This window comes from Aegilops tauschii, chromosome 2 (assembly GCF_002575655.3).
Source record: "Aegilops tauschii subsp. strangulata cultivar AL8/78 chromosome 2, Aet v6.0, whole genome shotgun sequence".
NCBI classification, from domain to species: domain Eukaryota; kingdom Viridiplantae; phylum Streptophyta; class Magnoliopsida; order Poales; family Poaceae; genus Aegilops; species Aegilops tauschii.
Genome location: NC_053036.3, coordinates 548,608,890 through 548,636,245, shown reverse-complemented (window position 1 = coordinate 548,636,245; position 27,356 = coordinate 548,608,890). Strand labels below are relative to the sequence as shown.

Genomic DNA, 27,356 nt, shown 5'->3' with positions numbered 1-27,356 from the left:
CGGCGGTCTTCTCGGAGAGAGCCTTCTCCGCCTGTTCAGCCCGGTTCACCAATTCGGCCTTTTCTTCGGCCCACGCCTTCCGCTCAGCGTCAAACTCCGTCTTCAGCTTCTCTTGCGCGGCGATGCTGGACACGAACTTGGCGTTTGCCTTCCGGGTCTCCATCTCTTGCATCTTCAGCCGGTTCTTGAGATCAGCAAGGTCAGCCTCAAGCTTCTTGCCAGCAGCCTGTATAAATTTCCGGGTTATGGCATGAACAATTACTATGCAAATTTAAAGTCCCAAGCATTTTCCAAGCAAAGACACTTGGCACTTGGGGGCTAATGCATATTGAACGTTTCTATCTACACATTGCCGGTTCAATGGAGTAAGCCGGAACCTAAGTCTACAACATACTCAATCATAAGTCGTCGACTTGGGGGCTAGCATGGTACAGGTACCTAAGCAGTAAGTAAGAGGACAGAAGGATATTACCTCAGATTTCTGCTGGATCTGGGTCACCATAGCAATCTCTGCGTCCCGGCTCTTGTGCACTTGGCTGACGAAGCCGGAGACGATCTCTCCAATGTTCAAGTTGGAATAGTCGGTGAGGTCCAGGTTAACCCGGCGCGACTCTAACAGCTCCCCTTTGGCGGAGCACTTGGCCAGCACGGTAGGTCTCCCCGGCTCAACGAACTCCGTCCGGGTGATTACCACGTCCGGGTCGTCTGCTGGTGGAGCCGAGCTGGAGGCCTCCGGGTTAACAGAAGCTTCTGTAGTTGCCTTGGTAGTTGGGGCAGCGGCCTCAGGTGCAGAGGCGGCTGGCGGCTCTTGAGCGACTGCCTCTGGCTCGGGCAAGTCTGGCTCATCGACCGGCTTGGACTTCTTCGCCCTCTTGGTGATCTTGGCCTGGGCACTGAAAGGACAAAAAGATTAAGCACAATAGGGTAAGTGAAGACAAAAGTACAACATGAGATGGTTATCATTACCCGGGCACGGTCTTGAAAGCCGGCAGGCTTGACTGCATAGAGTCGCCGGAAGAGGGGGAAGTTTCCTGATAATTTGAGTCAGAAGAGTTGAGTGGTTGACGTATACACCTGCCAAAGGATGAAAAGGGTACAATTTTGAGATCACCTCGTTCCGGCGTTTCCTCGATGCGTCAGGTAACCCGGAGGAGAGGTCGGTGCTTTTGTCGGTCCGGGTGTGCCGCCGGCTCTCATGCACCTGTCGCTTCAAAATAAATTGAGGGTCTTGATAAGCTAAAGGATGTGAAAAGCTTACTTTCCGGGTTACCCTTCGGATTTTCAGCCTGGGCAAGGGCTCCGAGTCGGAGGAAAGTGTCGTTACCTCTTCAACCACCGGGTTACTTGCTCCGGTGTCGTCCTATTGATGAACAAGTATTGATAAGGCGGACAGAAATAAACAACAAAGTACAACAAGGACTTACAGGCTCAGGGGTTACCTCTGACTCGGAGCTGTCGCTTAGTTGCATCAGCTCTGAAGCAGTAGGCATGTTTCCTTTCTTGCGAGGGGCGGCTTTCTTCGCCTTTCTGGCCTTCTTGGCCGCCTCATGGTCATACTTGACCCGCCAGAATTTATCATCAGCCTGAAAAATGCAATGAGGTTTTCTTAAAACGATTCAGTTGAAAGTTATGTACAGATAAGATGTTCAGATCAGCGGCTTACCGCTGGGGCTGGGTTGGTCTTGCAGAAGGGGGCTAACCCAGTCCTTCCGCAGTCTGCCAGGCTCTCGTTCAAGAGAGCCTTGGTCATCTCCTCTGCAACGTCTTCAGGAAGATCGTTGCGGCTGTGTCTCTGAGGGTCATCCTTTCGGCCCGTGTACTCACACATTAAGCCGGGGCGGCGGCTCAATGGGATCACCCGCCACGAGATCCAGACCCGGACCAGATCGATTCCATTCAGACCATTGCCCAGGAGAGCCTTGATCTTGTTGATAGTGGGGAGCAGAGGTTGGCGCTCCGCTTGAGTCAGCTTGTCTGACAGTGGGTGAGTCGGCTCCAGACGCGAGGGGCGAAAGCCGGGCAACGGACTCTCATCAGCCGGCGACGTGTCTTGGCAGTAAAACCACGTCAGATTCCAGTCTTTGGGGTGGCTCGGCGGCTCTGCGTAAGGGAAAAGGCAGTCCCTCCGCCGCTGAATGGAGATGCCACCTAGCTCCAGACTTGGCCCATTGGCGCACTCATTATGACGGTTTAAGTAGAAAAGCTCTCTGAAGAGCTGTAGACTGGGTTCTTCTCCAAGGTAAACCTCACAGAACACTTGGAAGTTGCAGATATTGGACACTGAGTTGGGTCCTATGTCCTGAGGCCGCAGATCGAAGAAATTCAGAACATCTCTGAAAAACTTTGAGCCGGGCAGTGCAAAGCCCTGGCTCATGTGATCCGCAAAAATGACCACCTCCCCGTCCCTCGGCTATGGTCTCTCCTCTGATGGGTCGGGGGCACGATAGGACATGACGTCCTTCTTGGGCAGATATCCGGACTTGACAAAATCTGCTAGGGTCTCATTGGTGACATTGGACCTCATCCAGTTGCAAGTGATGGAGGCTTTAGGAGCTTTGGGAGGCATGGTGAAAGTCGGCGGTCTATGATAAAAGGAAAACGTCCGGATTAATTATAAGCCGGAGGAAATCTACAGTTCAATGTCAAGGTGGCGGCTTATGAAGGGGACTAATGGTCTACACCTAAGTGCATCGGGTTATTTAAGCCGCCGAGGTATTGAGAGTAATTTGATTGTCTACGGCCTTATCACAGCTGAGCCGGAAAATTTTATGGCGCATGGTTTTCTTTAAGCCGGAGGGTTCTACGGCGCGTGGTTTCTTTAAACCGGAAATGTAAACCGCCGTGATTCAATGATTGCAGTTTTTACTAAGTGTGGTAAAACAAGTTTCACACATTGCAGTAAATATTTTGGATGAAAATGGTCGGGCAAAAGAAAAGTTTCTAGACCTAGAAACAGACGCGAGGAAGTTCTTGAGCTCGAACAAGGCTCTTATGCAGTAAAAAGAGGGCTATTTGCATGTGAAATGGGTCTTAAACATCTACCGCAGTGATTCTATACAGAGCTAAGATCAAAAAAGGGTAGTAAAAACCAAATCTACCAAGGGTCGCAACGAGCTACGAAGAACAGAGGATGAACTACGGAACCCTAATGTGGATCTGCCCAATGGAGTATCGAGGACTTACTGGTGCTGAAGAGATGCGGAGATGGCCGCCGTTTGTCTGGACCGAGTCAGGGTGATGCAGCGGCCAAGGTTGATGAAGACCGGGGGCGCGGCGGCGGCGGCGGAGTTCGAGCTCGAGCAGAGGAACAGTGGCGCGAGGAGGAAAGCGTGGCTGAAGGCCCGTCGGGCCGGCCTATTTATAAGGGCGAGCTCATAAGTGGGCGCGAGAATCAAGGAGACCGCGGCGTGGTTATCTCCCCACGAAACGCCTCGATTTTCGGGATGACAGTAAAGGTAAAGACCCGTTGCGGATCTGGCGGAGTAAAAAATGGGCTTAATGGAAGATGACGTCACAGCGGATTACCCGGAGTCCAGAGGATGACGTCACGCCGGGTTATGGCTCTCACACAATGGTAAGCCGGAGGTTTTCTGTCGAAAGAATTGAAGATTGACATGAGCCGGCTCAAATCAATCTGGGGCCTAATGTTGAGGATATAGACCTTAGAGTCACCCGCCAGGAGGGGCCGGGTTACTCATATGGTCGTTGCCAGAAGCCCGGAGCCAAGCTTGAAGACGATGGGCCAGAGATGGGCTTAAGACCCGGATATGGCTTAAGGCCCGTAGTTACAATCATTATTATGGTAGAACTTGTAGTGTAAGGCAAGAATAGTTGAGAGTCCGAGCCGGACACTCTTACGAGCCGGCCGGGACTCTGAGAGCTGCTGGGCGTCAGCCTCCCTATATAAAGGGACGACCCGGCAGCGGTTTAGGGACAAGAAAGATCTCGTCGAGAGCCAGGCATAGCAGTTAAGCTCCCTGGTCATCGAAACCCTAATCAATACCACCTCAAACTGGACGTCGGCTTTTACCTTCACCGTAAGAGGCCGAACCAGTATAACCCTCGTGTTCCTTGTCCCACTTAACCCCTTCAAGCTTCCTAGTTGCGATGGCTCCATGACTAAGTCCTAGCTCAAGGACATCTGCCGTGACAATTCTACGACACTTCTCCTAGATAGATCTTGCGTGATCGTAGGATTTTCTTTGAAATTACTGCGTTCCCAACAGGTTCTGACCTAGGTATTGTTCTTTTTTCCGTAGGGATATTTCCGTTGTTGAAGCATTGTAGTATGTAGAGTTCTTATCCATTTATCTTTGATTTGTGCATAAGATTTTGCTAGCTCCATCGCATGATTATGTACTTGGATTACAGGAAGCAAAGAATAAGTTTGTAAGAAGCAACACTTCTATCCATATGGCGATGGTGCGAGGGACAAGGTCCTCGCACTTGCATCACCACAGTAGATGGTATTGTGGTGCCAACCGTCACATGATATACTCCATGATACTCCACATCGGGATGTCGTCCCCTCAGTAGTTGGACCTGACGCCATCCTAGCATGGACGCTCAACATGCATCGGGGAGGGATCATCAAACGACGGGAGCTCGTGCGCCTAGCTACATGAAACCATGCCTCGCATTCTCAACTGAACTACTTTGTTTTCAACGAGGACCTTAGCTAATGGCATCGTTGGCCTTTCTCTATTCATGTCACTCCTTGATGCCGCTCACCACGTGATGATGGAAGGAAAAACACCCACCATTTGAAAAATGCATGACTATCATCACAGGGAAGCATGACTAGCATCAGTAGCAAGCATGGCCAACACTGAAAAGGAAGCATGTCGGCCATCGACTTGGTAGTGTCCGAAATTGTTATTTCTTTGGACGCATATTGTCATTTCTTTGGAAGCATTAGTATTTTTGGTTTTAAACCAATGTAGTTTCAATGGTAAATAAGACTACTTGATAAGAAATATTTGTTTCCTAGGAAGCAATTTAATGGAACATTGGAAACAATTTACTGTTCTCTAAAATACATCTTCATTGTGCCAGAAACAAAAAAGAATAGAATGGTGCACTATACATAAGATTTTGCCAAATCGAAAGAATCTCCAATTGACGTGGAAGCACGAAACTGAATGAATGGTTCAATTCCTAGTCCTTACTACCACACAAGTCCTTTATGTACACAGTTCAAGTAATATATGCTTTCAATTTTAGTAAACCATGTTTCCACATATCACAGTATGTGCTTCCTACCTAGCTCACCACCACACAAGTGCTTCCACGCCCAAATAATATCACGCATAAGAAGCACCTATGGAATCGGAGCATACGATGGAAACAACGAGTATGAGAAGATAAGGCACAAAGTTTTTCTTACACACTAATCATGCTTCCTACAATGGTGCATCACGCTTCATACATGGCTGGATACACTTCTCCTTGTGCATTAATCAGTTATGCTTCCAACATTGGTGTACTGTGCTTCAAGCACTCAGATTTTGAATAGCCTATGTTCCAATGTTTTGCTTCAAACATCCAGTTCTAAGAAATAACAAACAATATACGCAAAAAAAAAAACTAGAATCTATATTTGGAACATAAAATGGATCTTGGAGGAGTTAATTAGGACGGATTTTTTGGGAGCAGTTAATTAGGGCAGATTTTTCTGGAAGCAATTAGTAAGGAAAGTGATAAAATCAATTAAGGACTTATCTCCTAATCAGGCGGAAACTCCCACGTAACATGGTGTTCTAATCCCACGCTCCAACACTTTCCTATCCATTGGCTATGGATTAGTCTAATAGGTGCAAATTTGCAGTAGTCTGATGCCTAGCGCTTCCCAATACGAAGCCCACACGACGGCGACCTATCCCGTACCCCATAAGTGCGGCTGCGCATGGGCCGACCCAACTAGAGACTCCCTTTCCAGAATTTCTTTTTTATGTCTTTTTTATGCATTTTTCATTTTCAAAATCCTGTACATTTTTTTGTACTCACGAATATTTTGGCAATTCCACGAGCACTTTTTGAATTTGTATTTTTTGAATTTATGAACATTTTTAAATTTGATGATACTTTTCTATTTTCTCCTACCTATTTTGAATTTGCTAACATCTTTTTAATATGCAAATATTATTTGAATTCACAGACATCGTTCCAATCCCGCGAAGATTTTTCGTACTTGCAATCTTTATTTGAATTCACAGACATCGCAATCTTTCCCTTCTTTTCTGGGAGGGTGAGAACTAGAAAGACTGGGAGAGAAACATTTTTTAGTATGCAAACAACTTTTTGAAATTTGCAGTTTTTTTTTCAATTGGTGAACTCTTTTAATTTTTGTTTCGAATGCACGAACAATTGTTGAACTTGAGAACATTTTTCTGAACTCACATTCTTTTTTGAATTTGCGAGAATATTTAAATGCGCAATTGTATTTTGAATTCATGGACTTCTTTGGAATTGTGAACATTTTTAGAATACATGAACATTTTTCAAAATCATGAACATTTTTAAAATGACGAACATGTTTTGAATTTGTGAACACTTTTTTGGATATGTGAACTTTTTTCTTCAATACCTGGGCATTTCTGAAATGCACAAATTTTTTCTAAATTCCTGAACTTTTTTTTTGAAATTTGTAAAAGTATGTAAAAGAAAACGAACAGAAATATAAAAAACCCCGATAGAAATAACGCGAGAACACATTAGGTGCAGCTCCCTATTCTTTAATGGGTCAGCCCGAAAACCGGAGTACTATCGAATCTGACCCGGCCCAGAGGAGATCATCTCATACACGCCAGGGAAAAGGATATCCGATACTGACCTGCTGTAACACCCCGCATGTAACTTGCCATATTTGTAACTCCGACTCTTGCCATTTCCGGCTATGTGTTATGATTTTCCCTTCGTTGTCGGGTTTTGTCTTTCGTTTTGTATTTTGTCATGTCATGCATTTTCATATCATGTCATCATGTGCATTGCATTTGCATACGTGTTCGTCTCATGCATCCGAGCATTTTTCCCGTTGTCCGTTTTGCAATCCGGCGCTCCTATCTCCTCCGGTGCACCCCTTTCGTTTTCTTTCGTGTGCGGGTGTCAAACTTTCTCGGAATGGACCGAGGCTTGTCAAGTGGCCTCAATATACCACCCGGAGACCACCGGTCAAGTTTCGTTCCATTTGGAGGTCGTTTGGTACTCCAACGGTTAACCGGGCATCCGCAAAGTCCATTTGAGTGTCCAGCAAAACCCTCCTCAAAAACCAGCCCAAAACCCACCAAACTCTCTTCCATGCTCTAGGTCGTTCGATCACGATCGTGTGGGCGAAAACCGCACCTCATTTGGAGCCTCCTAGCTCCCTCTACCTATAAATATGTGGGCATCCCGAAACACAACCGCAGTCCAAACCCTAGAAAATCCCTCCGCGCCGCCGGACGCGTCCATACCCCGCCGGACACGTCGCGCCGCCGCGTCCGCACCAGTGAGAAGCCACCACGTGGCAGCGTCCCCGCGCCGCCGCCGCGGCCCGCCAGGCCCGCGCGCCCCCTCGCCGCCTCTGGCGCGCCTCCACCCCGCCGCCGCGCTACCCCGCACCGCCGCCTCCCGCGCCCGGCCGCCGGCGCCGCCGACCGCCGCCGCACTAGTGGGCGCCGCCATCGCCGCCTGGAGCCGTGCCCCTCGCCGCCGGCGCCTCCTCCATCGCCGGCCACATCCCCTCTCCGGCCTCTCCTCTCCTCCCGCCGGCGAGCTGCTCCGCCGCCCCGGCGAGCACCCGAGCACGAGCCCGGCCAGATCCAATCGGATCCCGTACGTTGACTTTTTCCCCGAGCCCCCCTAATTTCTCCAAGTCCTCCAATATCTACAGCATGTGCACTTGTTCGTGATGCCATAACTCCTTGCATATAGCTCCGATTCGCGCGTGTAATATGTCAAATTGTTCGTCTCGTGATGCACTTCATTTTGTTCAATTGCACCATGTTCATTAGAGGTCATCTTGATGCCGAAATCTCTGTTGGAATAGGGCTAGTTGCTGTTATTCTCTGGTTCTTATCAGAACTTGGAGATTTGTCATTTTTGTATCATTTATTCTGTGCATCTTATGGGCATGAGCTCTACATGTGTTTTGAAGTATGCCATGCCATATTTCCAGTGGTATAGTCCATGTATTTTTGTAATCTCTGTGGTGACTAGCACAAGCATGCAAAGTAGGCCCCGTAATATTTCTGATTTCAGGGACAGCGATTTCTCTAAGTCCTTGTCTGCTGTTATTTTGTTGCCATGTAAACTTGATGCTACCGAGAGATCCATGGATATTTTGGAGATGTTCATTAAGGATGTTTTGCAGCTATAGGTGTAATTGATGCATTACTGCAATTGTTTGAAATTATGGAGTGCCATAGCATGACTCAATCTTGCTCTACTTTTGCTATAAAATATTTCTGGCAGATTCTTAACATGATATGCAATTTTGCCAAGCTTATTGCAGTTGATCCTTACATGCTATGCTTGTGTTCTTGCCATGGTTAGCTTCATAAACATGCCATCTTGCTGTAGGTGTGCTTGGTTTGTAGTGTGTTGCTCTGTAGTGTGTGCATCAAGCTCATAAAGTGGCCTACATATTATTATTTCTGTCATGCTCTGTTTTCTGCTAAGTCCGAAACCTGATAACGAAACTTGCTATGTTTACATGCTTGCCATCATATCTTCTGGTCCTTTTTGGCTAATGGTCAGTAAGGGACTTTTGCCATGCGCTTTTAGTAGAACACTGCCATGCCTTGTTTTTCTATGTTAAGTTCCTGTAGCATGTTGTTTTCGTGCTATAAACATTGCTACCTGATGCTGTTTTTCTGCCATGTCCAGTTTTTCACTAAGTCTGTGAACCTGTTATCTTTTGCACTTTTGCCATGCTTTTTTAAGCTTGATATGTTGTGAACTAGCCGTAGCTCAGTGTTCATCTTTTGTCAAGCATCTCCTGTAGATTACTGTCATGTGCTTTGTTGCTATGTTGGAGTGCTGTAGCATTGTTACTTGTTGCATTTTAAGTGCTATCATGCTGTTAATCGCAGATTCGTGCCATTCTTGTTTTGCTTGCCATTTGCAAACCGTGCATCCGATTCCGGTGATCTTTATATCGATTTCGACCGAAATCATCTCATCTTTCCAGTGGCATGCTTGTTTGCCAAGTTACTGCCATGTTCATCATTTTCCTTCCGGAGCACGCATATGCATCGCATATCATGTCTTGCATATCATACATGTTTTGCATCATGTGGCTTGTGCATTTCTCGTGGTTGATTGTGGTTCCGTTTGTTTGTGTTCCTGTCTTGGTAGAGCCGGGAGACGAGTTCGTGAACGAGGAACCTGTTGAGTACGCTTACGAGGATCAAGCTTTCGACAACTCTGAGAACCTTGCAGGCAAGATGACCACCCCTCGAAATCACTTCTATCTTTGTTATGCTAGTTGTTCGCTCTATTGCCATGCTCGCTACCTATCACTTGCTATATCATGTCTCCCATTTTGCCATGTCAGCCTCTAACCATCCTTTCCTAGCAAACCGTTGTTTGGCTAAGTTACCGCTTTTGCTCAGCCCTTCTTATAGCGTTGCTAGTTGCAGGTGAAGTTGAAGTTTGTTCCATGTCGGAACATGGATATGTTGGGATATCACAATATCTCTTATTTAATTAATGCATCTATATATTTGGTAAAGGGTGGAAGGCTCGGCCTTATGCCTGGTGTTTTGTTCCACTCTTGCCGCCCTAGTTACTGATATACCGGGATTATGTTCCTTGAGTTTGCGTTTCTTACACGGTCGGGTGATTTATGGGACCCCCTTGACAGTTCGCCTTGAATAAAACTCCTCCAGCAAGGCCCAACCTTGGTTTTACCATTTGCGACCTATGCCTTTTTCCCCCGGGTTTTCTAGAGCCCGAGGGTCATCTTTATTTTAAACCCCCGGGCCAGTGCTCCTCTGAGTATTGGTCCAAACTGTCAGTCGCCGGTGGCCACCAGGGGCAACTCTGGGCTGGCCTATCGGAAGCTTGGACAATCCGGTGTGCCCTGAGAACGAGATATGTGCAGCTCCTATCGGGATTTGTCGGCACATTCGGGCGGCTTTGCTGGTCTTGTTTTACCATTGTCGAGATGTCTTGTAGACCGGGATTTCGAGACTGATCGGGTCTTTCCGGGAGAAGGTTTATCCTTCGTTGACCGTGAGAGCTTATGATGGGCTAAGTTGGGACACCCCTGCAGGGTATTATCTTTCGAAAGCCGTGCCCGCGGTTATGAGGCAGATGGGAATTTGTTAATGTCCGGTTGTAGAGAACTTGTCACTTGACCCCAATTAAAATACATCAACTGCGTGTGTAGCCGTGATGGTCTCTTCTCGGTGGAGTCCGGGAAGTGAACACGGTTTGTGTTATGTATGACGTAAGTAGGAGCTCAGGATCACTTCTTGGTCATTGCTAGATGACGTCCGTTCCGTTGCTTCTCTTCTCGCTCTCATTTGCGCAAGTTGGTCACCATATATGCTTTTGCCGCTGCAGCTCCACCTCATTACACCATCCTTTCCTACTAGCTTAAATAGTCTTGATCTCGCGGGTGTGAGATTGCTGAGTTTCTGTGACTCACAGATTCTACCAAAACAGTTGCAGGTGCCGACGATGCCAGTGCAGATGATGGGGTCGATCTCAAGTGGGAGTTCGACGAGGAACGTGGTCGTTACTATGTGTCTTTTCCTGATGATCAGTAGTGGAGCTCAGTTGGGACGATCGGGGATCTAGCATTTGGGGTTGTCTTATTTTCATCTGGATTTTGACCGTAGTCGGTCTATATGTTTGTATTTTGGATGATGTATGATTAATATTTATGTATTGTGTGAAGTGGCGATTGTAAGCCAACTCTTTATCCCATTCTTGTTCATTACATGGGATTGTGTGAAGATGACCCTTCTTGCGACAAAACCACTGTGCGGTTATGCCTCTAAGTCGTGCCTCGACACGTGGGAGATATAGCCGCATCGTGGGCGTTACACATGCGGCCTTCTCCGTCCCCAAATAAAAGAAATCGATTCCTTTTTTCCTAAAAAAAAAAAAAGAAATCAATTATTGCCCTACCTCGCTCCCGAGTCTCGACCCACGCGGCGGCGGCTGCTGCTGCTACAGGTTTATACGGATTCAAAGATCTTCCTCCCGTTCTTCCCCTTCCTATTCCTCCCGCGACGCTTCGGGCCTCCGAGTTTTCTTCTAGCGCGTCTTGTCTCCTTGGCTCGTCTCAGATCGATTCGCTCTGTCTCGTAGCCACCTCCGCGGCGGTCGCCGAGATTGCCGTCGGGTCGCCACCGCCGGTACCCCTCTGACCTTATACCCCCTTTTTTTTTGGAATTTTTTGTTAACATTATCGACGATGTGTGTTCAATCTCCGTTGTTGGTTAGGGTTTGGAGAGATGCAGCGGTGCCACGGAAAGGACAAGGCGGCTACCAGCGCGACGCCGCACCACGCAAAGGGCAAGGCGGCCGCGAGTGCGATGCCGTACCACGCAAAGGATAAGGCTGCTACTTGCAGCGCGATGGGGCCGAAGCATGTCCTCGCAGACGAGAACATCGTGCAGGAGCACTTAGCACCTCCGGATCGAATTCGACAGAGGGGTTTGGATAGTGCAAAGGAGAGATCATCATCGCTGGTTATGGGCTTCCGTAGAGAGATGTCGCAAAAGCGAGGGGAGAAGGTGGATACAACCTCAATTCATCAGAAGCATAATGCAAAGGAGAAGACTTGCCCCCCTGATCTGCTCCGCCGGCAGACGCAGGGTATCCAGCGGCCTGTCAAGAGTCTTGCCGGAGAGATGTCGCTGAAGCAAAGGGAGAAGGTGGGTACAGGCCTGATTCCACAGGCGCATAATGCAAAGGAGAAGACATGCCCCCCTGATCAACTCCGCTGGCAGACGCAGGGTATCCAGCGGCCTGTCAAGACTGAAGCACGACTTGCTGGAGAGAAGAAGCACAAAACTGAAGCACATCTTGCCGGAGAGAAAAAGCACACGAAAGGCAATGCGTCTTTTCCAGCGAAAAGAACCACTACACTACTCAAAGCAAGAACGAGTTCCCACTGTTCCGATGAATGTACCAGTCGTCCCATCGATACTAACGACCATGGCAACACTGTTGCCACCCCGGAACAGAGGGAAGAATCTGCCGCAATCAAGATAGATAAAGAAGTGGAGTACATAACCCAAAAGTTGAACAAGTTGGGAGTGCGAGATGATATTGGCTTTGAGGAGTACTATAAATGCTTGATGAATCTGCCTTCCGACCCCTCCGTTGATACTTCCATCAGATTGGATGATACAGATCTTTATGACATGGACATCCGCCACGCGGTGTATCGCATCAGATCCTACAAGGTTTCATCCATCCATGCCTCTAGTTTTCAGTCATCAAATGCTGTTCAAGGATCAATCCATACATTTGCATTTTGCGAATTGATGTTAGTTTGTTCTATCCTGCTTATGCTGTTTTTTAACTCATAATCCATATCTGATTCCAATGGTGATATCATTGACTGCAGTTGTCACAAAAGGAGTCTAAGAATGAGTTGTGCCATGATAAACTGAAAGATTGCCCTGTGGAGCTTCTTGACAGGGACGAATTTCCTACAGATTTCCTCGTGAAGATGCAATATTTTAGGTTCTTGGAGGAAGGTGTATTAGACTGGTTCTTCCACCCTGAACTCTGCAAGCTTGCTTGCCTGAATGACTACCAGCGTCTAGTGCCTCAGGATCATGTACGTATATAAACTGATCATTGAGTGTTCCTGTAATCATTTAATTGCCTTTGGTGTTCCATTGTGTTAGTATGGCTATTTAGAACCATTCATCATAATTTCAACACCATGATATACACAAATGATCTGCGTGGCCTGTTTTCAGAAAGGGTTTAAAAGTTATCTATTATGTAAGGATCTACATTACAGAGCAATTTATGTGGAGTTATTGATGAGTTCATGATATGTTTACTGGGTGTTAATTATCTTTTCCTTAGATGGTCCATTTCATAATGTTTTATGCTGGAAAAGGAGAGGTAAAATATCACCGAGCACAAAACTGGGGTGGGGAGTGAGGCCACACCTACATCAACAATGAACTTTTCTTAAGAGAAAGTAGAACCTCCAAAAAAACCAAGAATGGATAAATAATACGAATCTCATATATAGTATGAAGCTATAGAAGCAAGTAAAACCGTGGATTAATGAATATCGGGTGAAGAAAATAGACCCCAATAATTAGACATATGTAAATAGCTTTGAGTAAATTTAGCCAAGGATGTCCATATCATAAGGATAAGGAATTCCCATCCAATTTTTGCACCTTCTAGCTGTCTATTACGAACTGGAACAACCTGATCCCATGGGCACAAAGGAATTCGTGTTTGGTCTCTACGTACCGGAAGCATACAAAACGAATGAGAAGAACGCCACCGGGATCTCAAAGAATAAATTACATACCTAGCCGAATAACACACTACGGTGCGTTGCTTCCTTTCATAGGCTTCGATGCCGCGCTCCAACAACCTCGGCCATGGCGTTCATTCATTCACGAACGCCAATGCCGTGGCCCCCACCCAAATATCAAGTTGAGTAGCGTGAAGAGCAGCATCGACATAAATGATGCCCACCAACTGAGGGTGACGCGGTGAGTTGCAACTCTCGGCCAACAGTTTATTTTGAAGTTCGTTTGGGTGAAGATTTATTTGAGGGGAGGGCGGAGCCCGGCCAACCGAGGGCGACATGGTAGAATGCAGAGGAGAAAGACCGGGACGTACCAGGGGTATTAGTTCGTCCAATGCCACCTGCTGTTCGTGGTCCAGGAAGGTGCAGCTTGCAAGTCACAACAGGCTGCCATGGCCGCTTGGTGAATGCGTGTCGCCACGAGACGTCAGGGAGATGCGCCGCTGGACGGTTCTACTGCATTGGCCTATTATGTATGTGTTGTCGCTTTTGTGTGTGTGAGAGAGAGAGTAATTAGGACACGGCGTCTCTTTTCATTAATCAATGAGAAAATCATAGATCAACAAAAACCAAAAATATACGTGGTAATAACCTAGATCAATCAAAACCAAAAATATACATGGTAATAGGTAAATTCCGGTATAATTACAGTCGAAATTCCAGTCTTAGAATTTATTCTATGTAATTTACACTGTAAATTGAGTAATTCTACTGTCTTCACTGTAATTACTTTTTTTCTTCTAATTTTCCAGTCTAAATCTACTGCAAATGCACTGTAAAAACTCATTGTAATTGCTAATACCGATCACTGCTTACAGTAAATTTCAGTTCCCCCTATGTTTGTTCCAAAGGTTCAGCTAGTTCCCCCCATGTTTACGTGCAGATGCTGAGAAAGTAGGGAGAGGGAGTTGTTGCTCACAGTCACAGGAGGTAGGAGTTCTTTTTGGGTTGTAAACCCAGGGACCCTTTTACTTTCTTTTTGGGTCTGCTTTTTTATTTCTTGCGGGCCCGTTTAAAAGGAAGAGAGGGAAGGTGGGACAACTACAGCTACAATCGGAGGACAGGAAGCGGAGACAGGTGACCGTTGTCAAACTCTGGATGGCCCAAAAATATGACCGAAAGCGAATTGAATTTCAGTCCCACTTAACTTTTCCCGTTTCTCTCTTTTCCACACTAATTAGCTTGGCGAGGCTAACGATGGCCTAGTGCGCGCCCGCGAAGAAAATCTTATACGACCTGGGTCGTACGCCTCCCGTCGTGAGACCAACTCCAGGGGCTGACAGCTGGCAGTTCGAATCTCAAATCAGCAAGAGCGATATTCTCTGATTCCCCTTTCTTCTCCAGCAGTCTTCGTGCTCCCAGCGACATGGCTTCAGAAATTTTTGCAGCTAGCCTCGACACAGGGCGCCGCTGATTCAACCTGCTATGCCCACGTCTGTGCTGGTCCTAGATAGGACGCGCCATTGCGCTGAGCTCTGGCTGGAGGTAAATTAGCGAGAGGGCGCAGGCCGCGGCTGCCGTAAATTAGCAAGACGGCGCAGGCTGCGGCTCCCTAAACTCGCCGCTGCCGTAAATTGGCGAGAGGGCGCAGGCCGTGGTTGCACAATGGATATAACATCGTCGCTGCTGCTCCTCGCCTTGTTCATACCATCCACCGGCACCATGGGGATTGGTCGCATCAATCTGCAAGTTTGGAAAGGAGCTGCTGCCGGAGTAGCCAGGAGGCTCTCTTGCCGTCTTCAGAGACGAGAAGGAGAGGGAATTGAAGGGATCATGAAGCGCCGGTGGTTCTACGAAACAGCAACCACGAGAATCGCGGCGGCGCTGGAGAAAGAAAAGGGAATCGAGCATAGGTTGCTTTGAGATTCGAATTGCCACGTGCCGGTCGCTGGACGTGGTCTCACGACGAGGGCGTACGACGCAGGTCGTATAAGATTTTCTTCCCCTGCCATGAGCCTGACGCAGCCCGAACGCGCGCACGCACACGCGCCCGACGCGTCTCGCCGTGGCTTATTGCCCATCACAGGGACCGCCACGGGAAGCTCCTCAGGTCGCCTGACCCCGTCGTGAACTATCTCCTCGCCACGCCACGTTCGTGCTGTCCGAGGACCGACACGCTCTCGCCCGCGAGGCGGCGTGTCGCCGCTGCCGCCTCGCGCCACGTCGATGATCGCGACGTACGGCTTCATCTGGCACTGTTACTACTGTGCGAAAGAAAGCAGCTGCGGTAACGACGACCGCGCCTGCACGCGGCGACGGCTGCGGTGGTGCAGGAGATGGCGGCGACGGGCGCGGTGGGGAAGCTGTGCCTGGTGGCGCCGGAGGATGGGCGCCAGGGCATAGCGGAGCTCGCCGTGCTTGCACCAGGTGGCCAAGGAGCGGGACGAGGCGCGCAACCAGGTGCAGCAGCTGCTCCTCGCCGCCGCGGCCGCCAATCAGGCGGCGGCGCTAGACTCCTCCCTCGATAGCTGCACTAGCTCACGTCCGTGCCGGCGAACTCCATGACACTCGACGTGGTATGTCCGTGAGTCCGTCTAGGATTCATCCGATCCGATCTGGATGAGTTGAATATGCATAATGCATGTATACATAATTATCAGAGTATACATGTGCATAGTCACGCTGTAGAGGAGAGCAAGCGAATGTACATGGAGCAGTATCTTTTCAGCCTGAATCTTTGTAGTGGGTTTCTTGCACCAAATAATTGAAGTGAGGGCTTGTTGCACTAAGCACAGAACAGCAGTGAACACAATGATTTCATACACGAGAGAAGCAGTGAATGAAAATATTCATAGTAGTTCAGAATGCGCGATTACAAGCTGCAACGCAACAATACACTTTGCATATGTTTAAATGCTGGTAAACTTGCTGATGAGATGTTGATCTAAACATCCCTCTCTCTCTTCTCTGGTTTGATTCAAGAGAAATGAGTACACCAATCTTTCTAGCTAGTTTGGTGAAGCCAGGGCAGTTTACTGTGATTTTTCTTTTTCTTTTTGCCAATTAAGCAATCAGCTGCCCGGCGCACTTGCAGTAGGAAAGGATCATGTTGATGACGAGCAGCTGCATGGGTCACCGACGAGAAGTCATGTACGTACGGTCTTGGCCGTCGGCGACGAGGTCCTTTGACGTGGCCATCATGTACTGAGAGCGCGAACAAGAGCAAACTATCTAAGGAGCTGGTCCGGCCGCCGGTGATGGGTCTCGGAATGGGATCTTGGTGCGGCCGCTATGAACGTGGAGTCCGGCCGTCCATGTCGTCCATCAGAATGGGTCTTGCGTGATAGTTTATGAGACACGGTCTCATAGGATTTTTTCGAGGTGCTCCAGAAAATGCCACGAGGAAATCCCACGTCAAACTTAATGGTCGACGCTTACACGTGGGCCCGCCCAGCCATAAACGTGTTTAAACTGGCCAAACGGGCAAGTAATGCGAAGAGGTAGCAATTTGAGACGAATTAACCTAAAAATGATGTCCGAAAATGTAATGTGGCAGTAGTGTTTTTTTTTCGGAACAGAAGCCACGAAAGTGATACCAGTGCTTCGTAGTGACGTGGTGTCTTGTCGTCTACAGTACTGCATGAACTGGAGACCAAGTCATGGCCGAGACGTGCAGCAGAAGAACCATTGGCACGTCGTTCCTGCCGGTTGGACATAAGCATCATACGCGGCGATGATCCGCCGGTCGTCCGCTAGTTGGGCGTGCAAGTCGCGCGAGGTACCGAACAAACTTCCACCATACAGAAAACCCAACCATCTTCTACACTAATGTTATGTAAACTTCCTAAACTACACCCGCGCCGCGCCGCGCCGGAAGGAGGCATCAAACAGGCCGCAGTCTAGCGCGTGGCTTGCCGCTTTCGTCCGGGGCGCACCCGGCGATGACTGCAAGAAGCACCAATATCCATATCCAGGCGGCTGTCTTTCCCCCAATAAGCATCAACAGCTTAAAGGAGTAAAGCGCTTCCCCTAGGGCTCCTAGGGTTCCCAACTTCCCTTGGCGGCGACGTCAGGGTTCCCAACTATCGTGACGATTTCGGTACCGATCTCACGTCGATCTCCCCCAGGGCGATTCAGGACGTGATTCCAAGTGATCGGCTCCCTCGAGGAGGAGATCGCATGGCTGACGGAGCTCGTAGTGGCCCGCCGGCGGATGGCGGATCTGGATTGGGCAATGCAAGGAGACAGGAAGGAGGTGCTGATGGAATTTTGGGGGATCGATTCGCGGGACTAAGCCTGCATGGGGAAGAGGAGGAGGAGCTCGACTTGTCAGGTAAGATTGAAGAACTGATTGAGGAGACGAGATGGATCGCAATATTTAGGGTTCATACCCAAAAACCCTACAGTTATGTTTCACCATATAAATCCCTGCGGAACGCCTGGACAGCATCGCAGGGGGTGACGTTCAAGCCGGTAGGGGAGAATCTTTTTTTAGCCCAAGTGATGTGTTTGGGCGATTGGAATCGAGTCATTAACGGGGGGCCATGGCTCTTCCGTAAAGCTGTGGTGGTGCTTGAGGAATATGATGGAATTACAGATGTGCAAGAATATAAGCTAGATCGAATCCCGGTTTGGGCACGAATCATTGGTGTCCCTGATGGACTGATGAAAAAGAGAGAGACTGCAGAAAAGATAGCCAGGAAAGTGGGTGTGCCGCCGCTTACGGTGATCGTCAATGAAGGACGCATCAACCCAACTAGATACCTAAGAGCGCGGGTGTTCGTAAAGCTTGATACGCCTCTAGTGCGTTTTGTCCCGTCGACTCTGAAGGAGAGCAAAAAATACCCGGTGGAGTACGAGAAGCTACCGGATTTCTGTGATTTTTGTGGGTTGATTGGGCACGTTGTGACTGAATGTGGCGATGGTATACACAGTGCAGAATCTTGTGAATGGGGGGAGTGGCTCCTTGTGAACTTTGATCCGCCCATGGGCAGAACAAATACAGGCAGAGGGGGAGTCCCGGGGCGCAACAACTCGGGTAGAGGAGGAGGCTTTGGACGGGGTAGAGGAAACCCAAGTGCCCCGGACCAAGGAGAGGAAAATGATATGATCATTCGGGAGGAGCTAGAGCGTAACCCTGGTGCAATGGTTCCAATGGTACGGAAGAGACTGATGAACCAAGATGGCTCGGTGGCTAGTCAGGGAGGTGGAATAGTGGTGCGATCGGTGATGCCACCAGCAGGATTTGTCAGCGATAAAGTGAGCTTGCTAGAGAGTGGTCAGGAGGAGCCAGTTGAAAAGAGTAAGCTGAGTACCCCTCAAAAGATTCATGACAACAAGAGAATGAGGCCCACAAGTGTGGGTGAGGGTCCAACACCAAGCACATCGGCGACTCCCCTCGAGGGTGTTCGCCGGGACCAATGAAAATACTATGTTGGAACTGTCGCGGTTTGGCCAGTACCGCGGCAGTGAGATCGCTTCTGGATGTCCAGAAGCAGTTTGGGCCAGATGTGTTTTTTCTGTCTGAAACATACCTGAACACAGCTAAGGCAGAGAAGGTTCGAAGGAAAATAAATATGGATAAGTTGGAGGTTGTCGAGAGTGTGGGAGCTAGTGGAGGTCTGATCCTCTACTGGCGGAACCCGGTGGAAATACAAGTGAAGGACAAATCAAAGAATTTCATTGATGTGGTTGTGGGAGGTTCAGCGGTTGATTCTTGGAGGTTTACAGGTTTCTATGGAGAACCTAAGTGGGAGGATAAGCACCTTTCATGGGGGTACATCCGCAGCCTGTATCAGCAAGCGCGTGCACCATGGGTAGTGGCAGGCGATTTTAACGAGATTCTGTATTCTCATGAGAAGGAAGGTGGAGCGCCGCGACCAACAAATATGATGCAGAGATTCAGGGACGCCTTGGTTGACAGTGAACTTGAGGATATGGGCTTTACCGGCGACCAATTCACTTGGCGGCGACGAAGAATACGGGAGAGGCTGGATAGAGCTGTATGCAATGGACAGTTCATAGGTCTCTTCCATAATGCAAAGATCACCAACACAGGGCATACTAAATCAGATCATAGACCGGTCCTTTTGGACACAGATGGTGACTTGGCGAGCGATCATTTCAGAGCAAAAGTCAAGCAGTTTGAAGCGAGATGGTTGAAGGAGGATGATGTGGAGCAGCTTGTATCTGATGCATGGAACAGAACTAATCCACATGCAACGTTGGCAGAACGTACTGCTGCGGTACATGCAGAGATGCACGTATGGGATAGGGAAATCTTGAAGGCGCCCCATAGACGCCTGAAAGAGCTTAAGGAGGAGTTGGAAAGCTTGCGGTCGGGCCCTCTCACTGACGAGTCGGCGGATCGGCAACGTGCTTTGCTGATTGCAATTGAAGAAAATTTAGAAAAGGAGGAGATCTACTGGGTACAGAGGAGTAGGGCAAACTGGCTTAAGTTTGGTGATCGTAACACACACTTCTTCACCAACTTTGCTACTGCCCGGAAGAAGAGGAACCATATCCGCAAACTGAAAGATGATAGTGGGGTGTGGGTGGAGGATAATGAGTCAATGAGGGTTATGATAGCAGAATACTTTCAGCATTTATTCTCATCTGAAGTTGCTCTTCCTAATGTAAATGCTCTGAATAAAGTGAAACACTCTGTTACAGATTATATGAACCAAGCTTTATTGGCACCGTACACTGCCGAGGAGGTTAAGCGTGCATTGTTCAGTATTGGGGATTTGAAGGCACCCGGTCCAGATGGACTACATGCAATTTTTTATAAGAAATTCTGGCCAATATTGGGCGATGAACTAGTAAAAGAAGTGTTGCAGGCAGTAAACACGGGAATCATTCCTGAAGGGTGGAACATGACCACTATTGTGCTCATACCGAAGGTTGAGAACCCGGAGATGGTTGCACAGTTTAGACCCATAAGTCTTTGTAACGTTGTTTATAAAGTAATATCAAAAATGCTAGCGGCAAGGTTAAAACTACTACTTCCAGATATCATCAGTGAAACCCAAAGTGCGTTCGTGCCTGGAAGGATTATTATCGACAACGTTATTGTTTCTTATGAGTGCCTTCATACAATGAAGAAGAGGAAAACAGGGAAGCAAGGGACATGTGCGGTGAAGCTGGACATGCACAAAGCTTACGATAGAGTGGAGTGGGTGTTTTTGGAGGCAATCCTCGGGAAGCTTGGCTTTGATGCAAGATGGATAAAATTGGTTATGGCATGTGTGACTTCAGTGCAGTATAAGGTAAGGTTCAATTCATATGAAACCTTGCCATTCTCACCATCAAGAGGGCTTCGGCAAGGGGATCCCCTCTCTCCTTACTTGTTTCTGCTGTGTGCGGAAGGTCTATCTGCACTTATTTGCCATGAGGAGAACCTTGGGAATTTACAAGGAGTTCAGGTGTGCCGTGACTCCCCTCGTATCTCACATTTATTATTTGCTGACGACTCCCTCATCTTGATGAAAGCAGACTGTAGGAATGCCCAAATCTTAAAAAGAATCCTGGATGACTATTGTGCGGCATCAGGCCAAATGGTGAGCGAGGCCAAGTGTTCTAACTTTTTCAACCCCAATACAGAGGTGGAAACAAAAGCCAATGTGTGTCAAATACTGAATATAATGACTGAGGCGCTGTCTGACGAATATTTGGGGCTGCCATCGATGATTGGAGTAGACAAGGTAACTTGTTTCAAACATCTAATTGAAAGAATTCAGAAAATGGTAAATGGGTGGAAGGAGAGAACTTTATCCTATGGTGGAAAAGAAGCACTAATCAAAGCGATGGCCCAAGCCATCCCTACATATGCGATGAGTGTATTTAAATTCCCGAAGAAAATTTGCAAGGGGATCACTGATGCAATGTCGCAGTATTGGTGGGGTGACGAGGAAGACCATAAAAGGATGCATTGGTTTGCTTGGTGGAGAATGTGTATTCCGAAGGAAAGGGGGGTATGGGGTTTCGTGATGTCCGGAGTTTCAACTTAGCCATGCTAGCCAAGCAGTGTTGGAGGCTGATTGAGCATAATGAGTCCCTGTGTGCAAGGGTATTAAGAGCGAGATACTATCCCACTGGAGACATATTGAATTGTGATCTGAAGAAGGGTTCCTCTTATATTTGGAGGAGCATTTGGGCGGGCATACAAACATTCAAAGAAGGATGTATTTGGAGGGTTGGTGATGGTGCAAAAATTAATATCTGGAGTGACTGTTGGATCCCTAACAGTTTTTCAAGGAAGGTGGTCACTGTCCGGGGTAACCAAGTGCTCACAAAAGTAATTGAACTCATAGACCCGATTACAGGTGAATGGGATGAGCAGCTGATCCGTGAAATTTTTTGGCATATCGATGCAGAACGCATCCTACAGATCCCCTTGCACCAACAAGTAACAGAAGATTATGTTGCTTGGCATCTGACTAGAAGCGGAATTTTTTCAGTCAGATCAGCTTACTATAAACAATGGGAGGTTTCATATGTAGGCGAGGCAAATGAAGCAAACTTGTTTGGTGGGACAGCGCCACACCCAGTATGGAAGAAATTATGGAGTTTGAAAGTTCCTGGGAAAGTGAAGATCCTTTTGTGGAGATGCTTACATAATGCAATTCCGTGTTTCAGTGTACTAGCAAACAGGCACATAGGCCACATCTCTCACTGTCCAATATGTCGTTTGGCTGCTGAGGATATTAAGCACGCCATCTTTAGTTGTGAGCGAGCCAAAGCAGTTTGGCCGTCTTTGGGGATTTGGAATACTATATCTAATGCTCTATTGGTGGACCGATCGGGAGCAGCAGTACTGGAATTTCTATTGTGTGATCAGGTGCATCAGAAGGCGTGTACGGATCAGTTTGACCTACCTGAACTTATCGCTACGGCAAGCTGGTATATTTGGTGGCAGAGAAGGATGCATGTTAGAGGGGAGGTAGTTCAACCTCCGGCGCGAACAGGACAATCCATTCATGCACTTACTCTGAATTTCACCCATGCGATGGCCGTTCCCGCGCCAACACCGAGGATAAACTCTTGGCCAACTGTTCTGGCATCGCAACAGCTCTTGAACGTTGATGCATCTTTCCGTGAGGAGGATCACTCGGGGTCATGTGGAGCCATTATAAGAGACCACAAAGGAAATTTCATAGCAGCTTCTACCTCACGTATTGACCACGTTGCAGACAGTCTCTGCTGAAGCTGCAGCACTCCGGGAAGGTTTGAAGTTAGCTATTTCGATGGGTTGCAATAACATCATGGCAAGGATGGATAACTTCATTGTAGTAAATTCTCTACAACTGAATGAAGGACAATCAATGGTGGCTGGCCCCGTTTTGAAAGAATGCAGAGATTTACTAAGAGGTTTAGGGAAGGTTATTCTTGAGCATTGTAATAGAGAGTCAAATACGACAGCTCATGTGCTAGCTGAATATGGCCGTGCAAACGATCCGTCTCTGTGGATCGAGGCACCACCAAGTTTCATTGCCAATTCCTTGGCAGACGATGTATCTGTTATTTAGTTTAATAAAGCTAGCCATGAAGGCCTTCCCGTCAAAAAAAAAAGCATCAACAGCTTAAACAGCCGAATTTCCATGTTTCATGAGCAGCCCAAAAGAAAAAGACCCCCCCCCCCCCCCCCCCCCACCAAGATGCCAACTAGAGTTTACTGGCAGTATGCCAAGGCAAACCAATGCAATGTCGTGCACTGGTACATCAAAAGTCTGGTATTTACCACCATGCCAGCATCTCAAAATAGATGACCATGAACAACAACACGTCTCAACGGTGCCACATAACAACACTCACAGATGGTAACAATTTCACCAATGATTCTGTGGCAACATGTAATCTTTAGATTCACATAAACTAGCAGAAGAAGCTGTCCTGGAGGAATCAATAGAGCCATCACTCATCAGTAGTCCTGGAGGAGTCGAAACTAGCAAAACGACTCATCATACTGCAGTTACTTTAAGCCTTGTTACAGCAGCCACGGTCCTCGAACTGCTAACTGTCACTGGCATCTCTGGTCTTGCATGCTTTACCATCTGAAACATATTGCCGCACCTTAAGGTTTGCCGAGAAAACAAAAGCATATAGCAAATGTTCTTTTCAAATGTATGCAACAGCAACCAAAATGGCTAAGAACGGGGCAATCTACATTCTATAACTAAGTCCAAAGGCAGCAGCAGGTCATCTTTTGAGTTGTAACCATTGGATTTATAAAAATTCCCTCTCACTCAAACAGAAGGCTTTATTAAAATTCTCTTTTGATCAGTTGGATTTAAATACACTATTATGCATACAGGCACTGGGAGCCAGGTTGCTGAGACATAAAACTTTTACTGGGAATTCGAGAGAAATGACTATAGTTGATAATAATTCGGTAATCCACTTCTGAGCCCAGGCTCAGCTGCCATTTTTGCATATCATCACTATAGAAATTCAGCATGTTACTAACACAGAGTATACCCTAGCATTATTAAATATGCTAGTACATAATTTTTAAAAAATTAGAGCACCGGAATTGAAAATAAGCTTAACCAGAACATTAAGAAAACAATTTTTCTGAACAGAAAGTTTACCTTAACATCACCCCTGGTTAACAGGTCTTGGAGGTCGTGGCAGTAAAGAGTATAGTACCAGAAAAACACCATGATTCCTTGAAATGACAGTCGCATCCACTGAAGCAGTTGGATTCTGTAATAATAAATGTCAGATTTGCCCTTGTTGCATATTGCAAACATCGAATAAATGGATACAATTAGTACCTTCAACTCCACCTCATGAGTATAAATACCACTAATAAACTGCACATAACAGACCCTGCTGTTAAAATCATATGCACCGAGGTTATTCCTTTCTTGGTACTTAATCATCAGGTCAAGGAAACCATCGTAGTCATCATTGTTCCAAGGCAAAGTACACACGTCCTGTTCTGCATCAATTTTTGCTTTGTTGGAGTTGCTGAGCATAGCCAAGGGGACTTGAGAAACAAAAAATTATTTTCGCTCAACTCGAGTCCAAAAAAAGGGACAAGTTCTAATCTCATCCATGATATAATGCATCTCTCCCCTACAAAACAAGCTTTGTATTAGTCCAAAACGACATCTTTCGGCAAGGTGGTATTTACACTAGGAAACAAACTTTGTGTTAATCCATAATGACATGGATCAGCATACTGTTGTTAACTTACTTGGACACTTCTTTTAGTCTTTCGGCAAGGTGGTCAATCTGTCTGCAATCCAACAGATAGCCTTTCTCACTCAAATCACTAGCCATTTGAGATATTTCTTCCAGCGCAGTGCCCATTGCTTGTAAATCTTTCGCCTGATAATGTGCAACAGTCTCTGTTTTATCTGAAATTATATTAACAAAGTATGCATTTATTGCATTATGTCCAGAAAGATTAAAATAGTTTTCAACCAACTGAATGTTTAAATTTAGTACCTTTTCCCTTTTTTGCAGGGTCTTTAAGTTTAGTACCTTGACATTTAAAACTTGCCAACTTCACAACGACATCACCATCTTTTGTCTTATAGTAGTATGTGTTGTCCAATCTCAAGTTTCCATGGTACTTGTCATAGAGCCACAGTCCCTTCAAACCATCAAGCATTTGACTCACAACACTTTGAAGCTTAGCGGACGGGAATGGTATCCGGCCCGGTTCGGCATACTTAGCTACAAATGGTTCAGTTGACTTGAAGTATGCTGTTAACATTCCTGTGTATCGGTCAGTAAAGACTAGCAGATATGAATCTTTGTCACTAACAAGTTTTGCATGCAGAAGGTTCTTATGTAAGCAATCCCTCATTAAAGTAACAGAATGCTTGTCTTGGGTTGGATGTTTCACATGGAGGACAACCGGATCAGCACCAAGGGGAGGGTTATAGAAATCTGGTAACTTTGCTGGCATCATAAGCTCACAAGTCACTTTCTGTTCAGCCTGGTTCATCCTTAGGTTTAACAGGTCATAGTGTATCTTCATAGGCTGCAAATTCATAAAGTCTATTTGAGAAAAATATCCAGTGAAAAGATGCTACAGATTTTAAAAACGTACTCTGTACCTGTTTCTCTTTTGTTTTCTTCTTTTCTTGGGACTGACCTGGAGTAAAATTAGAAGAACGATTGCAGGTGTTAATATAACACAAACTTATAGAGGCAGACATTTTACCGAACTCTCTTTGACGCATTCTATGTGACACAAGAAGAGCCTCAGCTTGTCACTGATTGTTACTGGATAAGATGCTAAAGTACACAAAGGACATGTCCAAAAAAATAATGCAGTACACAAAACGAAGATAATACCTGATGCATTTGCTGCCATCACAACGTATATCACGGATTTTTACCCGCTGTCTTTCTGACAAGAAACTGCAAAAAAGAGATGCATTCTTGATTATAAAGTGCCCTGAAATCTTGTTTTCAAAACAACGATCCTGTACGGATTATTAAACAAGCCATTATTTTATCCCAATGCAAAAAAATGCATCACCCGCCACCTGTTACTTTATCAAGTTTTATTATCACTGAATTCTCCACTTTGCCCGTCAAGCATACAAGCTGCTATGAGCATTTTTAACATGGAAAAATGACAACAATGTAGAAGCAACAGTATGATTACCCCAGTGTCAAGATTTATTTAGGCTATAATCTAGGGTAATGATATTTTTAGGCTCTTGTTTGCTTAGGCTCTAATCCAAACCACACAAGGGTAATGATCTAAACCAAAACTAATAGCAACATCAGAGATAGAAAGTGCAATGAAGCTCCCAGCCATTATCAAGAAATGGCACTCAGCAACACATGCTGATCAAAAGTGATGCATATATCACTGAGCACTGACAATCATATGCAGCACTGTGAAGACATCAGCCTTGGGAAATTGCAACACTGAATTTTTCAGGTTGTGATCCGATTCCAATAGTCTAACCAATGATTGGCTACAAAAGGGAAGATACTAGACTGTTCCGTGTACTCCCAAGCAAACAAGAGGAGCGACAGAAATGCAAAGATTGGTAGTACTAACCAAAATGTAAACATGTTTTAGCTCCGATAGGTAACCAGAAATAGCAACGAGCACGCATGTCCTTATGTCCAAAACAAAATAGACAACGTGTCTATGACCAAGTTATCCCACTCAACTGTTAACCCACTTTATCCCTCCTCATTTGTATAAACTAATCATCAAGTAGTATCCCACTATATCAAAGTATTAGTAGACAGTAGTTTGGGAACATGAATAACTGAGCATCAAGAAACAACTACCACTCGTAGCAGGCAGTGTACACAGCAACAAGCGTAGATCACATAACAGCTCGTCTAGCCGAAAAGGTAAGACCAGCGAAACCCTAGGAGGGGAGGGGAGGGGAGGGGTCGAAGCGATTCTTACCGTAAATAAGGGCAGGTTGCCGGGAGGGCCTGTGGGTCAGAGGCACCAGGAGCTGAGGCGGCGTCGACGGCGGCGGCAGGGGATGAGGCGGCGTCGACGGCGGCGGCAGGGGATGAGCCGGCGTCGGGGTCGGAGGAGGAGTGACCGGCTCGGCTGGTACGGCTTCGAGGAAGAACCAGCGGCGGACGGCGCGGCTGCTGGGGCGGGGCCTGTGGGCGGAGTGAGGAGGAGGCAGGCACCGTCGCCGTCGGAGAAGGCTCGCGTCTCGTTTCACGGACGGGGGGATTTTTTTTTGGAGGGGGGGTGTGTGTGTGTGTGTGTTTTTCGGATCGTAAAGCCAATACCTCGTTCCAAAATCAATACCTCGCGTATTGCGCGACTTTTTTTAGAACGAAGGCTCGAGACGAGCCCGGCTTTGAATTAACGAAGCCATCAACCGGCCAGGAATTTAAGATGCATGGGTGCTGATCGACAGCATACAACACAACACACACCACAAGGCACTAAGAAAAA

The 27,356-nt window shown here is 47.0% G+C and overlaps 2 protein-coding genes across 2 annotated transcripts; one reads left to right on the top strand and one right to left on the bottom strand.

The window, feature by feature from the left end:
* The first annotated feature begins 9,652 nt into the window (after nt 1-9,652).
* On the top strand, nt 9,653-13,007 carry LOC120974674 (uncharacterized). The gene is made up of 3 exons (XM_040401085.3): nt 9,653-11,348; nt 11,437-12,404; nt 12,569-13,007. Exons 2-3 carry the CDS (start codon nt 11,448-11,450, stop codon nt 12,794-12,796), a joined length of 1,185 nt encoding a protein of 394 aa, XP_040257019.1. The 5' UTR covers nt 9,653-11,348; nt 11,437-11,447; the 3' UTR covers nt 12,797-13,007.
* Nucleotides 13,008-23,116: 10,109 nt separating this feature from the next.
* On the bottom strand, nt 23,117-27,152 carry LOC109776339 (uncharacterized). The gene is made up of 8 exons (XM_020334990.4): nt 26,844-27,152; nt 25,760-25,825; nt 25,519-25,556; nt 24,902-25,442; nt 24,648-24,810; nt 24,223-24,526; nt 24,037-24,151; nt 23,117-23,499 (listed from the first exon to the last, which is right to left on the bottom strand). The coding sequence occupies exons 2-6, from the start codon at nt 25,776-25,778 to the stop codon at nt 24,454-24,456; spliced, it is 834 nt and encodes a 277-aa protein (XP_020190579.1). The 5' UTR covers nt 25,779-25,825; nt 26,844-27,152; the 3' UTR covers nt 23,117-23,499; nt 24,037-24,151; nt 24,223-24,453.
* Between the last annotated feature and the right edge of the window lie 204 nt (nt 27,153-27,356).

Excerpts from the sequence above, each read along its gene's own strand:
- LOC109776339 (XM_020334990.4), bottom strand. Across the intron at positions 25,443-25,518 it reads AGAAAACAAAAGAGAAACAG|CCTATGAAGATACACTATGA; the intron begins GTACAGAGTACG and ends ATGAATTTGCAG. Across the intron at positions 24,811-24,901 it reads CCCTGCAAAAAAGGGAAAAG|ATAAAACAGAGACTGTTGCA; the intron begins GTACTAAATTTA and ends ATATAATTTCAG.
- LOC120974674 (XM_040401085.3), top strand. The coding sequence starts at position 11,448 with ATGCAGCGGTGCCACGGAAAGGACAAGGCGGCTACCAGCGCGACGCCG. Across the intron at positions 12,405-12,568 it reads ATCGCATCAGATCCTACAAG|TTGTCACAAAAGGAGTCTAA; the intron begins GTTTCATCCATC and ends CATTGACTGCAG.